General features: G+C 41.4%; 1 protein-coding gene across 1 annotated transcript in view; it reads right to left on the reverse strand.

Moving 5' to 3' along the window:
• Positions 1-16475, reverse strand: part of LOC138262378 (uncharacterized) — a 269900-nt gene that overhangs the window by 65462 nt on the left and 187963 nt on the right. Inside the window, exons 31-32 of the mRNA XM_069212276.1 lie at positions 13539-13665; positions 4782-4975 (exon numbers count right to left, since the gene is read on the reverse strand). Of these exons, the coding sequence (XP_069068377.1) occupies positions 4782-4975; positions 13539-13665 (321 nt within the window). The remainder of the gene's footprint in view (positions 1-4781; positions 4976-13538; positions 13666-16475) is intronic.

Below are 16475 nucleotides of genomic sequence, written 5' to 3' on the forward strand. Positions count from 1 at the left end.
GTTATAGGCAGATTGCAGAGGCTTCGTTCTGAGACTCATGAAAACATGACCACCATCTTGGACAATCAAGCCACTCCTCCATCCTAGAAGTTGAAGTATAAGCCAGGTGCACAACATTATCAAGCAGGCTTTCTCAGCATGCTTTACCCACCAGTGGGTTTTAAAAATGAGGTCCTTCAAATGATGTTTGCTGAATGGGGTCATCCAACTTTAGATATTTTCACTACATCAATAAACACAAACTATCAAGACTTCACACCCAGGAGGTTGGAACAAGGCTTTCTTGGCAATGGCTTTTGATAAACTGGTCAACAATTTACCACATTCAAATTTATTTCACTGTGATAATCTTGAAGCTCCTGAACTCCCAACTAACAGTGTGCCTGAGTAGCCCATGTGGATCAACTGATATAAGGCCACACAAGACATAGCCATGCAAACCAAATTCCTGACCATATCACAGGGTCAGCTGTGCCACTCAAACTTAACATCCTTGAATTTGCAGCATGGTTTAGACAATATGGTCATTTGAATTTACCTCAAGTGTGTATAGGCATTTTAAGAACAACAAAAATACTTTTCACAAGAGCCTTTTAACCCTTCAGAAGTGAAGGGTTTTTGTCTGTGGTGTCAGCATGAAGGTCATGATCTCATTTGCCAAGAGGAAGCATTTGTTCCCTATATGTTACGTTTTGCTCAATCCAAGTTACAATTTTCCTCTCTCAAAGTCCATCTTGCAGCTATTACAGCCCATAGAAAATGTCTTTGTCAGACATGCATTTTCATGATGCCAATTATTAAAGACTTTCTGGAAGGCCTTAAAGAAAGTCTTCCCTCTTAAAAAAAAAGTAATATCACCTATTTGGAAGCTCAATTTGGTCATATCAAAAGTTACTTGCTGGCTCCTCCTTTCAATCTTATTCCCAAAGCTTCACCTGTCATGTAACTAGCGATTATCACTTCCACTCCTAAGGGTAGTGAGATTCAAGACATTTCAGCCGTACAACTCTACACCACTTTACATGAAAGTCATCAGGACTTATCTATCATTCTTTCCAAAAGTAGTTTCGTTTTTTCATATCAACCAGACCATAACTGTACCAGCTTTCTTAGGGAATCAAAATACCACACTCTAAGTTCTTTACTATCACTTCATGCCAGGAGAGTGTTACACTTTTACTTGGACACATCCAAAGATGTCTGTGAATCTGTCAAATATGATCCATGGACATAAGGTGTGCCTCTTCTAAATAATCTAGCTCTCTTTGCATTGTCTTTTGTGTTTACACTTGTAAGTTAGCTAATTAACAGATACAAGGGAGACCAAATGCTCTTTCCACAAATGTGATAAATAATGAAGTGGCTACAGTGGTGTGGCTGAGAAATATTCATGTATTAGACATATGTAAAGCAGCCACTTCAATGTTGTTCCACACTTTTACAAGACACTTCTTTCTTTATTCTGAAACATGAGCTGCATCTAATATCAAGAAGATACCATAAGGAATCCATTTGGATAATACTACATTTAAAATAAATTATATTTATGAAGACTTGCTGTGTGTCGTATGGCCAAAAACCTATAAAGAGAAGAGTTTTGAAGCTTACTATGAAGATCCTACATTGCAGAGGAACTGATGACTTACTAGTAGTAATGGTTCTGCATCGTAGGTATCTTCTTTAAGGAAATGAACAACCCTCCTCCCTGGCTTTCATCTTGGTCATACAGCTTAAAAGGTTTTAGATTATATACTGGTTTCACCTTCACCCAGTTGCCAAACACTGACTCTGTGAGGCAACTGTCGCTACAAGGTATAAGGGGACAGATAGGTCCATATTTAATGCAAACCTATGAGATTGCTCTTTTCCTCTCAATTTAGACATGTTATGCAACAAGCTCTTTTGTAGGTGTTGCAAGGTAGCTTTGAGAAAGGTGTTCTTATAGCATTCATAATCAGAAAACTTTATTTTGGGAGGTGATTTGCTGCATTTCGTCATGCTGAACACTTCAGCATCACACAATGCCACACCTTGGATATTAGGTTTCCAGGGCTGCCACCTCCACCAGGGAATTATTCTAACATTTATGACTTCAATGAAAATTGGTGCTCATTTTCAGGTTCGTGGAGATAGTGATTTTTCCCAGAATCAGAGGATGTTGAGCCTGCACCGGCCTTGCTGGTTTAGAATGTGACACTCAGTCTCCCTGTGTATAGGTGCTGTGAATCACGGGGCGCTCAGTTTTTTGCTGAGCTGAACCGCAACAGGTGTCATGGTATGTTTGTTGCAGAGTGTCGATGGGCCAGTTCTCCTACAACATGCCCCTGAGTCTTTGTGCTTGTTTCTTTACTGAGTGAATAAGCTGCCATTTTCCCCCAGGGTGTCTCTTCTCTGTGATAATGAAACTTTAAGGCTATCTGTGCGTTTCTCCACTACACCTAGACATCGGACCTGTGTGTGTGTCTGTCCCCGCTCGTTGAGAGATGTTCTGTGGTCGCATGTTCACATAATTCCCATTATTCTATCTTCTGAGTCTCATTTGGTGACATTCATTTCCCCCCTCAATCAAGCATCCTTTTGAGAGAACTAACTGTGCATTGTTCTCAGTTGTGCACACTGGGAATACATTCCAAACAACTGAAACACTCAGTGGCAAGGTCACTAGGTCTAAGTGCTAAGCTACAGGCTTTTCCAATACTTTTTTCTAGAGCATTGTTAAAGAAGAAAAAAAGGGGGGGAAATAAAAAAAAACGAAGGAAAAGCAAACACTTATCTTGAGGTATACCAAAACTGAATCTTGAATTGATTATTTTCAATCTTTATATTATAAACAGTGCAGTTTTTTTCAAATATACAAGAGAAACTCTTAACAGGATTTTAAAAAGCCTACTGTACGTGATCCAGCTTTAAAATAAAGCAAAGGACTAGTTGCATATACTTAAAAGAACATCAAAACTGTCTGAGGAAGTATCACAATTTTTTTTAAACTGGAACAAATGCTCTTAATTATTGTTAATTCTTTATCTTGTCCACTGTCCATTTGAGTTTTATTTTTCTGTTATTGTTTTAAAACCCCATGGGAACAGTTTTAATACCAGGAAATGGGTGAAAAAGCAGAAGCATACCAAACAAATGCACTGAATAGAGAGTTTGCAATATGCATATGGACATAAAACAGGGGCAAGATTAACCCCCTACTTTAGCAGCATGAACAGGAGTGGGAGTCAGCTGCTAGTTCTGAATAGTATGAAACAATGACAATTGTGTTTTCCTCTTTGATTGGAGGCTACTGGTCTCCAATCAGAAACACATAAAAAAACTGCAAACACTGTGGGGTGGTGGACCAAACGGAACATGGATGGAAGGATGTATGGATGGAGAGAAGGATGGATGGATTGAAATATGGATGGTGGATGGATATATGGGTGGGCATTGGAAAGGCAGGAAGGACAGAAGAATGTAGAGATGGAGAGAAACATGGATGGATGGCGGAATCTAAGGATGCATGAAAAGACAGACAGGTTGATGGAGAGAAGGACGCAATGAACGCTTGATTTATGGTCAGATGAATGAATAAATCAAAAGGAAAAGGAGCGATACGATGGGTGGGTAAAAAGGGGAAATGAAGAAAAGAAAGGAGCCAAAGAGGAAAAAAACAGTAATGGTAATTGAGAGGAGGAAGGAATGAAGAAAAGATTGAAGGTAAGGAAGGTAATATCTAGAATTTCCAGAAATTAGAATTCCTCAAATGAGTGGCAGACTCGCTCATCACAAATGGCCACTCGTTGCCGTTTGGGTTTCAGATATGGCATTAGGTTCAAAGTGGGCCGAATTTTATTTTAATGGCTACTCCACAGGTGTAAAAAGCCATCTCCCAACATAAAGGTAATTTTGCCACCGGGCTCCATCATTTAATTTTACGCCGCTTAATGTGAGATTTAGATTTGTTGAGGTAAAAGTGCCTAGTAATCCAGGGCAGCGTGTATTGCTGCGTGAGCTCCAATGTTTTTTTTTTTTTTTTTTTAAGTCCTCATTTACCACAGTCCTACTCAAAGGGGGCCCCCAGAATACTCAGGCATCCTGCAACCGCTCTTTGCTTCTCTCCATGGGGAGGCTCCTGTCTGGAAAACAGAGTTGACTCACTGACCTTTATACTATTCATAGGGCCTACTTGACACCTGCGAAATTATGTCAGATCGGGCAAGGAGCGGTTTTGGCCTGTAAAAAGTGTGGCCTGGACAGTGCAGATGGTATCCATATGTTTGTGAGTTGCCCCCAGTTCACAAAATTTTATAGAAAGGTGGAGTAGGTAATAAGGGAGATATTTTCGATCAATTTTCAACTCAGCCCCTCCCTGGTTATCTTTGGCTTACTTCAGGAACAAACTCAGTTAACAATTAAGAGAGGAAAGAAGAAGCTGCTTTTTTATATAATCCTGCTGGCTAGAAGATACTTTTGTAGAAAAAGGGTGTCAGTCTTCCCCCCCGACACTGAGGGGTGGTTGGAGGCGCTAACATACAACTCTACGTTGAATATGAAGAGGGAGGAAGGAGCAAGAGCTTTGGGTGCCTTTTAGAGTCTGGTTGGAAGGTTCACATTTTTAAATTTCCTCCCTGGGGCCTTGATTGTCTGATGATTACATAGCTTTTGATCCTAAGTACGTTTTGTGAGCTCCAATGTTTGTCTGTGGTCAGCAGAAATACATGAGATACACATAGATCTCTAGGAGTCATGCATTGTCTATCCCAGCACAGATTTGCCCTGTTACGTCCCAAGCTTACCGTATCCAGCTTTGTTTTTAGTGCTTGTAGCTGAGGGTCACTAAATTCCATCTTCCCGAACAGCTCCAGATTGGCATTCAGTACATCATTAGGCAGACAGGCGTCCAGCTCGCTAGCAGTGGGGTAGTTGGCAGGTATCATGTCTTGTTCTGTCACCACGATACCTGTAGTCAGAAGTGTACTGGTACAAGGTCCTTTAGTAATAGAAAATCATATATAGAGAAACATCAGTACATAGGTTAAAGATACCAGGACATTTGAGCAGACACTGGCAAATTAAGTTTGTCATACCCTCAGTTTCCTTCTCACCAGCAGCATTTCTTAAATCAGGATGGTTAATCAATCTGAGAAATGGCCTTCTTTTGATTATAATGCACAATACAAACCAGTATGACCCCTCAGCTGGAGGGAATACGATAGATAGTGCCTTTATTTCAACCATGGTTGTTTGCAATGCCTACCCAAGCAACACAGGATGTATGTCCTGGTAGGGGGATGGGAAATGAGAAAGTGCAATGCTCCTTGTAATGAGGCTTCTGTTTCAGTAACTGGGGCATTTATCACTTAATCTGTCTTCTCCCTCGGATAAATCGAGCAACGAGCAGCGAGCAGCGCAGTGTACAATCAACAATCATCCCCTAATCCAACATACTCCCAACCACCTGTGTTTGTTATAAAATCCAAGAGTAGCTACATGCTGAATGAGTCTAGCTGAGCCAAAAAGCATGCCTCCTCTTACCTGCTATCTGTGGTGAGGAAGAATGGTGTCCAGAGTCAATCATGCCACTACACTGTAAACCTCCCAGGCAGAAACTAGCATGCCCCCTATATAAAGCTGCCATTCATCTGGTGGACTAACTCAGGACCATCATAGGCAAGTGCATGTTCTTCTGCTCTCCAGAAAACACAATAGTGTGGTTTAGCATCTCTCTAATGGTACAGTGGATAGGATCTTGCCTTTGTATCACACACCAAAGGAGCAAAACAGAAACAATATAGATGTGCACAAGTAGGATGCACACCAACCTGCCAAAATCGAAAAGTTGTAACAAATCTTCATAATTTGATCCAATTTCATGACAAAGGAGTGGACTGCCTACAGATAAAGATGAATATCAGAAAAATAATTTGGCACAAACATGTGGCTAACAGGGGGTGCAAGTGTAATAAGACTTTCATAGATAAATATTCAGGTGTGCCTCTTGCATGGGATGTAAAGGGATGGCATCACAAGCCACTCAAATGCCAACAGTAAAAGGTTTGGAACCACTGACCTGTGTAACTCTCCCCTTTCCTTATAGGAAATAATAAATAGATACATTCTGTTTTCTTCTAATGTTTACATGTACCCTCTTGCTTCCCTTTGTTCAATATTATATTAACACTCCCAATTCACAAGATCTTTCACGTGATCATTACGGACTGTTGGCAATCCTAGTACTGCTGCTTGGCTTTCTTTGGTTAGGCATGCATGAAGAAACTTGGCTGCAGGGTGCATATCGCTGTACCAATTTATATATACCCAGATACTTTTGTGGCAAAGGAATTTTTTTTAGGTCGAGCCTAGGTAACACACATGAACTGTCTCTCGACATGCTGTCTTGACTGTATGCGCTTTCATCCCGCCTAATTATTGGTCACTTGCATTGTCCTTTAGAAAGACTTGCTTTCTACTAGATAATGTGGATAATGTTTGTTTTTGGTCCCTTCTTTTAATTGGTTGTTAATGCCCAGAGAGCAGGGACTAACTACTGTATGGTTACACCCAGCATGTTTTCAAGTGCTTGTCAGGAACTATTTGCTTTTTTTCCTGCTCACATTTTTTTGTTGTATGTGCATGATTTGTTTGCAGCTCTTCAGCTAAAAGTGTTTTTATTTTGTTTGGAATGGCCCGTGTTGGCATCTTGTTTATTTTTTGGGAACGGACCATGTTGTTATATAAATATATAAAGTAAAATTATATCTATACATATATATATATATATATATATATATATATATATATATATATATATATTGTGAAACAAAGAAATTCACTGCACTTCAAGGGATCCAAACGCGTAGGTGGTTGTTGCTTGCAATAAATAGACGTTAATTTTATGGCAAGACTGGAGGCTCCTATTATGCTTCTCAGACTTGCTTCATTTCAGTGAGCAGCAGTCAAGGAACAACTACAATTCCCATGAGGCAAAAGGAACCAGAGCCAATGGGAAGTAAAAACGTGTCGGAATATGTACCAATGAGAACAGGGGACTTAATATAAACACTATACTTGACTGCGATCAGCTCTCTTTCTTGCTGCTCGCAGTCAAGAATAAGTGTTCACTTTTTTCTCTTATACCGTTTATTTTAAATGTTGTTATTCACTGTTTAATGCAACCTTCCGCTACATAAACCATTTAGGGGACACCAGGTCAAAACCTGTAATAGATCTGGCAAAAAGCCTTTGGGAATATTGTCTCCACAACAAAATCTCTCTCTCCGCAGAATACCTACCAGGTTCCTCCAACAAGATTGCGGATTGGCATTCTGGCTTCCTCAAAGACTCCAGCGACTGGAAACTCCATCCCTCGGTTTTCCAATCTCTTCTTCACAAATGGGGCCCCTTCAAGATAGATCTTTTTGCCTCTCGTCTCAACACACAACTTCCACTGTTCTTCAGCTGGCGTCCGAATCCTTCAGCTCTAGCCTCCGATGCTTTTCTCCAGGATTGGTCTTCTTCTCTCAATTACGTGTTTCCTCCGTTTATAATGATTACCAGAGTACTTGCCCAAGTCGGACGCCAGAAAGCAACGCTAATAATTGTTGCCCCTCTTTAGAAAGCTCAAGTGTGGTTCCCTTCCCTCCTTGAACTCACTACAGACTTGCTGGTCCTTCTACCGATCTTTCAGTCCCTTCTTCAGAACTCCCTACGTTATCCACATCCCCTTATCCTCAACAACACTCTCACACTTTCGGCCTGGAAGGTATTGGGTCTTCCCAATCTCCCATTCCTATTTCGGCAGAAGCTTCGGACTTCATTAATAAAGCCTGGGCCCCCGGCACCAGGAAAGCCTACTGTTCCGCCTGGTCTCTTTGGACAAGCTGGTGTGTGGGAAGGGACCTCGATCCCTTTTCAGCCAATATAATTTACATAATTAACTTCCTAGCTGCCCAAGTTAGCGCAGGTAAGTCTTACAGAACAATCAATTTGTATAGATCAGCTATTTCTTTACAGCATGCCTACAGCAACGGAAAGCCTATTGGAGAACATCCTCTACTCTGTTGTCTACTCAAGGGAGTAAAGTTTTCTTTCCCTCCTTTACCCAAGTATTCAAAACTTTGGGACATTAATGCTGTTTTGAACCTGTTTCTTTCCTGGCAGGATAATTCCGACCTATCCTTAAAAATGCTTTCCGCTAAACTTACCATGTTACTCTGTCTGGTTTCTATCAAACGTGTATCAGATGTGAGAGCTTTAGATATTTCCTCTCGTCATTTCTCCCCTACAGGTGTTATTTATTCCATCAATAGACGCACCACAACCAATATCTGCTCAGTGTTTTACCCTTATTTCCCCAACCCACCTCAATTATGTGTGGGTCAATGCCTTAAAGTATATGAAGATCGTACAGCCAATCTCAGAACGTCCTCATGCTCCCAGCTCCTTATTTCTTTTCGCAAATCTCCAAGCCAGTTTCCTCAGCTACCCTAGCTAGATGGGCTTGTTGGGTCATGTCCTTAGCGGGTATCAACACCTCAGTTTTTGGCGCTCCCTCCTCCAGAGGTGCTATGGCTTCCAAAGCTTCTTGGGTGGGTTCCAGACTAGAGGACATCCTGAGATTGGCTGATTGGTCTAATGACAATGTCTTTAGAACTTTCTATTGTAAACTAGTTCACACAGCAACTTCTGTCATTATTAACATGCTTTAAACAGGCATAATAGGAGCCTCCGGTCTTGCCATAAAATGTAGATTTTCCTAGTATTTCATGAAGTAAAGTCTACTTTCATTAAAGACACGGACGCAAGTATTATCCCTCCTCACAGTTTCTCTAACATTTGTTTTTCTCGACTGTTTTTCCCTCCCACAGTATCGTCTAATCAACCACAGACTTCAACATGAACGCCAAGCAATATCCTCAGCAATTTCATAATCGTCCTTCCATCCTACTCGTTGTCAACTTCTTCCTCTTCCTGCGCCTTGGATCTCCCAACACTTCTAGTACTGGATGGACTTTTTTCAAGATCTTTGTTCTCTTTTATTGGCAGTTTCTATTGTTTTTGCTATTTTTCCTCTGTTGGCTCACACAGACTAGCCTTCTCGCATCAAGAAAGAGGGCTGGTCGAAGTCAAGTATAGTGTTTATATTAAGTCCCCTGTTCTCATTGGTACATATTCCAATACGTTTTTACTTCCCATTGGCTCTGGTTCCCTTTGCCTCATGGGAATTGTAGTTGTTCCTTGACTGCTGCTCACTGAAATAAAGCAAGTCTGAGAAGCATAATACTCGTCTCCGTGTCTTTAATAAAATTAAGACTTTCCGTCATAAAATACTAGGAAAATCTACATTTTGGATCCCATGGAGTGCGGTGAATTTCTTTGTTTCACAATATTTTTGAGACTGGTCTTCTCTGTCACCTGGCAACCTGGCACCGGCAGTGGATTGCACCGCCCCAACACCTTTGACCATATTGTACACACATATATATATAATATATATATAATAATAATAATATATATATATATATATATATATATATATATATATATATATATATATATATATAATTTGACTTTCTATTTTTTAATCATTTTGATTTTAAACATTTTGTTTATGTTTTTATAATGTTTTGCTTTTTAATTAAAAAAAAAAATTTATATGCTTTTGTGCTGCTCACCTCACCATACCATGTAGTGTTAAACATACAGCACCCAGAGCACTTTCCTTGTGTGAAACATGTAGCCCTTGGTGCACGCTGTATGTTAACCTAGCTGAGTAAAACCTATTTCCTTGTGCTGTTATTTTGAACTATATGTTTTTGTTGTATTGACCTCTCTTAAGAAGGAAATATGTTCTCCTTATGCGACTTTTGCAGATTTATACAACTTTAGTTTGAACGTTGGAAAGCAAATTGGACTAAAAAACGCATCCATGATATGAACATGAAGTTAGAATCTTAGCCCAAAAATGAAACTTTATTACAGTTTGTGGTGGGCAGTATATATATTTTTAAAAAGAAATACAGCATTTTGAACATGTTTGTCTGTTGGACGCGTAAATAACGGTATGTTTAAAAACATGTTTCATTGTTATGCAAATGTTTTTTCGCATTGGGACATTTATTATTACAACTATGTGGCCTTGTCTGTGTGGTATCGACACAATTTATATAGCACACGTGTGTGCGCACCCAGTAAATCACCGCAATTTTACGATGGAGATACGCATTTATGCATAGGGTTTTGCAATAAACACATATCTGCTGATACTATCAAACCGTGTTAAACATATGCCGCTTAGAGCACTCTCCTTGTGGCAAACATGCAGCGCTTGGTGCACGCCATGTGTTAACCACGCCGCGTTCAGTGAGTCTATGTTTGTTTATAATGTTCTGCTTTTATACATTATTGCAATATTTATATGCTACTGCTTATTGTACCACGTAGTGTTAAACATACAGCACCCAGAGCACTGTCCTTGTGTCAGCTCTGCTACTAATGAGGGCCAGCCCTCTAACTCCCCCCTTTCTTGACATGTGTTTTCCTGTTGGAAACCTCGGCCTCCTGTACACCTTTCGGCCAATACCAGTCTTGCCCAGAGTTCACAACAAGATCAAAAATGAGCCCAATTCATTCTTGTGGCACCTGAGTGGGCACGGTATCATGAGCTGTAGAGCATGAGCATTGGTCCTTCGATCAGGCTGCCTCCATGGGACGATCTTCTGTTTCAGAAACAGGGCAGGGTTCTGCACCCAAAACTGAAAATGCTCTGCATTCGTGTGTACAGATTGAGCGGCAACAGCTGACAGCTTTCAACCTTCCTCCAGAAGTCTGCAGTGTTATCGCGGCAACCACGCGTCCCTCCACCAAGACGGGATATGCCTGCCATTGGAGCAAGTTTGTGGCATGGTCCACAGCCTAATATAATGCCCCTTTGTCTGCACCCCCTTTCTCAGGTTCTTCTGTTTATTCTTTTCTTGGCCCAGAAGGGCTTTGCTTTGGGCGTGTTGAAAGTTTATCTTTCTGCCATATTTGCATGTTTGCAGCTCCCATACTAGCCATCCCTCTTTAAATCCCCTATTGTACATATGTTCTTAAAAGGTCTCCAGCGTGTGTTTCCACCATTGCCTTTAATTATGCCCCAGTGGGACCTGAATTTAGTTCTTACTTTTGTATTGTGTGCTTACTTTGAGCTGCTACAACTGTCCCCTCAGCCTCCTAGCCATCAAAATGACATATCTGTTGGTGCTAACATCTGTCTGGACTGTCAGTGAGTTACAGGCACAGCCTGAACATCACCCATGCCTTACCACCTACCCAGGCAAGCTGGTCTTTCAGACTGGAGCATCTTTCTTTTTAAAGAGAGTGCCAACTCCCCTCTGTGCTCTGCCTCACCCCACTAGAAAAGAGGAAAGAATCCACTGGTTGGACCCCGGAAGAGCGTTGACGTTCTACCTTGACCACACAAAAGAGTTCCGTGTGGATAAGCAACTCCTCGTGGGGTACTTCTGGGCCAAGAAATGGAAGGCAGTGCAGAAGTGGGTCATATCACAATGTCTAGTGCTCTGCATCACAATCTGCTGCACATTGGGCAAAAACAACCTCCTGAGGGCTTGCAAGTTTATTCTACCCCAGACAAGGCTGCAAACACTGCATTAGCTTGCAGAGTTCCTGGCCTCGTTATCCGTTAGGAAGCAACATGGGCTTCCTTGCACATGCTCATGAAGCACTACTGCAGCATGATGGTCACTTTGCACATTTGGTCCTATAGGACTACTTACTCTAATCCTCATCACAGTCCCACCCCTGGGGAGGGACTTCTTGGGTATTTATTCTAAGGTATGCAATCTGCAGCTCGATATCTATCAGATGAACAAGTTACCTATGTTTGGTAAGATATATCTGGTAGAGACTCTATCTTGCCGAAGATGCCTTACCATCCCTCTCATCCACCCCACTCTGTGAATGGATTTTGGAGTAAAGGGTTTTCCTCTTTAAGGGCCCTAGCTTGGAATACCAGTGGTCAGTTTTGTTTGTGGCTTTGCGCTTCCGGTGTGTAAAGTCGTGAAAAGAAACTACTGTCAGCTTGCTGAGGTGGCACTTCACCGCACACGTCACTTCCATTGTGCGCAACTCGACAATGCCACGCAGAGCCAAACGACACCACATACTACACAAAATGATTCCACTCATTAAAAGTTTCTAGATCCAGTCTGATGCCTGGGGATCATTCTAACGTATGGAATCTGCAGCTAGAGAGAGCCTCTACCAGATAAGGCATTACTGAAGTTAAGTAACTTGTTCATCAACACCAAGATTTTACAGAGCCTTGTGATTTTAGTGGATGGATGCCACAGACCACTACCCTACTGTGAAAAGTGTTAGTGCTCCAGACTCCTGTGCCGTTCATCATATGCCATTTTTATAGGCAGATCAATATCTTGGCCACAGTTGATATCAAAGAGCATGGTCAAGGTTGTGAAGTTTTACAAACAGTTGCTGTTATTACATTACAAAATGGCCCTGGCTTATTGTCTACTAAAGCAGAGTAGGTCTCTGAAGTTTGCCATTTTAAAAGTTGGGTCATGAAACTAAAAAGTTTGGAAGCATTGATGTAGAGTCCTCTGTCTTGAAATGCATTGCCATATGCCTAGGCATGCAGACATGTATGTCTTTTTGAGACTAAGGCCAAGATGTCACCTTTTGCTTTCAATGGTTATTTTTTTATTCAATATCTAAAACAAACGTATGAGCACAGAACAAAATAAGTCACGCACCTCAGTACTCCTCACTAGCAAACAAAAGAGATGAGCACCACTACTTAAGAAGTTAAATGTGATCAGCATTACTGCTCATAAGTAGTTCCACAAGAGCACTTACTTTGGCAGTGTTTCTCCTGTGTCTGATGGAAGGTTATCACTAGTCGCAACTGGATGGGACATGCAGCCGACGCCTGTGGGTCGCTACATGCAGCCCATGCCTGTGAGTTTCTAGGGGGTATAAATACCCTATACCAGGACTGGCAGTATCTGGTGCCAGGCATGGACTTCTAGATACCCTCTGATACCCTATGATTGGTTTATTTGTCATTCCTCTTGTTTAAATACAGCCTCTATCATGACTGCACCTGCTGCTCACTGCTCCTCTCTCACTCATAGGTAGAATCTTTTACATTATGAGGCGGAACAAAAATAAATTAATGTAAAATTCAAGCATGCCTTCTATCACTGCTCTTCTTTCCATCACCCTAACACAATAGCCATCACTTTCATTTCAAAACTCTTACAATGAAGCACTGCATCAGGTAGCATCCCTTTTCAAAATGCAATGGGTGCCTCGTCGAAGGTATGAAGGGTAATACAAATGACACTCCAAATCAGTGGCTTCCCCTTGTCTTAAAGCTTACCAGTTTTATGTTTCTGTGGCTCTTTCTTGGCCTCCTGAACACACTTAGGATTTAGGTGTATATGTTTTAATACCTTTTAACACTAAATACATCTTTAAATTGAATTTAGTGGGATGTAAAACTAAATAATAAACATGAGATAAATAAATACCTGTGTCCATCTTCACTCTTGAGCTTGAGACTGACAATTGAAGTTGTTTTATGCAAGATGTGAATAGCTGCCTATTCTGTTTCTTCAGTTGACTTAAGAATCCAGGAAAAAATGCCTTCTTCTCTTGCTACAGAACATAAATGAAAAGAACACAGGGAGTCAGGTATACGCAGCATAAGCACGTATTTAACATTGTCTCATTGTAATGATAATGATACATGTGAAGTGGACCTCAGTACATGAATAGGGTCTCATTATGAGTAGCCCATTAATAGCTCCAGCATTAATGTGCTAGGAAATACTGGTGTTGACCGGAATGGTATCTTCAGTGGTCAGAAACACTGGTCCATTAGAAGTTGGACTCTGAGGGGCTTATTTATGGGGAACTGGCGTAGGGCTGTGCAGCAAGTCTTCTCGCTGTGCTGCCCCATGCCAATGTGAAAGGGCAAGAATGCACCATATTTATGAAATACAGTGCATTCTTGGTCTTTCTCCCCGCCCTGGCGCATAATTGGTTGCCTAGCACCAACATAGGCTCCCTTGCAGCAAGGTGCAAGAGAGTCTGCATTGCATGCAGGATAGTTTTTGTGCAGTAAGGGACACCTTCCTGCATGAAAACAATCCTAAGTAGAGTTTTCCTCTATGTTTACTACAGAATGCATCACACACAGAAAGAGGAAAAACCGAGGAGAAATACAAATATTTCTCCTTGTTACACCTGCCCTGGGAGGTGTAAAGTTTTGGCACTTCCCAAGGTTCATGTGATTAGGTAAATCTGGGGAAAACCACTGTAACGCCTATGGAATGCCGCCCTGGCACAGAATAAGGCAATGCAGTGGCGTGTGCTGGTTTGTCTTACTCCATATCTGCAAGGCCATTCAAAGCCACTCACAGAGGCTTAGTGTGGCCTCATAGAATTGTTTGAGAGGTTTGCACTGATGGAATGTCAGAATTAGTGACAATCCTTAGGCGCAATCCTCTCATAAATATGCCCCTGAGTGTCCACTTAGCAATGGGGAATAACCAGAAAACTGGAATATGACACATCAGATTCCTCTGATTATTTCTCATGTCTGCCTGGATTTTCACCCAAACCTTTTAGCTGCTTCGAGAAGCCAGCATTTCTGGAAAAAGGTATGGAAACCTGCAGTGTGTTCGCATTGCTCATAATCCCAATCAGCCCAGGAACCATTATGGATTTGGTACGAGATTGCAAGAAACTTTTAATGAGGGCCATAGACGACAACATGAGTCTTGCACAACTATGCAGAAGGGCTACATTACCTGACAACATAGATGAAGAAAAATGCTGTGCAGCATGCACTGTTGGCAATGGGGGTGGATGATTCAAATCAGTGAGTCAGCTGTAGGATTAGGGGCCAAAACACAGATAGCACACAAGCGAACTAAGTGGGACTTTGCTAGTTAAGTGGAGGAGATGGCAACAAGTCTAGGAACAGGATGATTATTGCTGAGGAGTGATTTTAAGAAACAAAGTTGCAGAGGAGATTCCGTAAGCTAGATCAGAAAATGCATGATAAACAATAGTCCTTTGAAGTGGAGGTATGGACTTCCTCCTAAAAACAAAGTGCATTTAAAAAGGATGGCACTATGGAATGGGAACTTTGTTCACTCCACATGCAGTAGGGTAATTGCTAATCTTAAGAGGATGGTATTTTAATCAGATCTGTCAGAAATGAACATCATAAGACTGCACACTAAGACCAGGTTAGCAGGAGCAATGTGTGGATTCACCACTCAACCTTATAAATCAAACCTTTCCATATGGAAAACCTATCCTCCTGTGAATATAGAGGAGTCGAAGTCCTTGTGGACTTCGACTCTTCATTATCTACCACCCTTCTGGAGACAACAAGACACATTTACTGAGCAACTACTGGAAACAATTGCAGTACAAACCTTGCGACACCCGAACTCAATCTTACTATGTGACTTCAACTTATATTGGAATAAAATCAAGGATCCCCACATGAACGCATTAAAATTGTTCCATAATTTATATAATCTGGTACAATAATGCACACGATCAACACACAACAAAGGAGCAACACTACACTTATCTCCAGCACTATGCATAGACTCCAGAACCGCAAATCGCCTATTCCACATCACAGCTTCCAAAGCAGAGGCAAAGAGACAAGAGGTTAAACTGAGGCAGTGGATCAGAGACACTAGAAATATGAATAGGTACGACCACACTGCTGAACTGTGAGACTTTTCAGTCTTCTACGATGAGGACTGTTGGACTCGCCCCTCTCTGCATGGTCACCCCCATACTTTTTGCCTTCACCCCTCCTGCTCTGCTGAATTAGTTTTATTGGCCTTAGGACTCTGCACTATACCTCTGTTAACCAGATGTGAAGTCTTCCGCTCTCTCTCATTTAAGTATGGCAATATTGGCTTGCACCCAGTTGGCATATTTAATTTACTCATAAGTCCCTAGTAATATGGTGCCACATGTACTTACCACCTGTAAATTAAATGCTACTAGTAGCCCTGCAGAACTGTTTGTGCCAACCCTGTAAGTAGCTTTTTTAAACATGTCTCAGTCCTGCCATTGCTGCCTGTGTGCAGTTTTGAGCTGCCAATTGGACTTGGCAAAATAAACCTTTTGCCAGGCCTAAAACTCCCTTCTTAATGCATACAAGTCACTGTTAGACCTGTCAGTCTTCCCTCAAAACTTTTTGCCTTTACTCCTCCTGTATTTGCTGATCTTGATTTTGTTGGTCTTAGGACTGTGTGCATTTTACCACTACTAACCAGTACTAAAGTGCTTGTGCTTCCTCCCCTAAACATGGTAGAATTGGCTTGTACCTAATTGGCACATTTAGGTTAGTTGCAAGTCCTTAGTAAACTAGTACCTCATGTAGCCAAGGCCTGTAAATTATATGCTATTAGTGGTCCAGCACACTGATA

This window comes from Pleurodeles waltl, chromosome 10 (assembly GCF_031143425.1).
Source record: "Pleurodeles waltl isolate 20211129_DDA chromosome 10, aPleWal1.hap1.20221129, whole genome shotgun sequence".
Classification (NCBI taxonomy): domain Eukaryota; kingdom Metazoa; phylum Chordata; class Amphibia; order Caudata; family Salamandridae; genus Pleurodeles; species Pleurodeles waltl.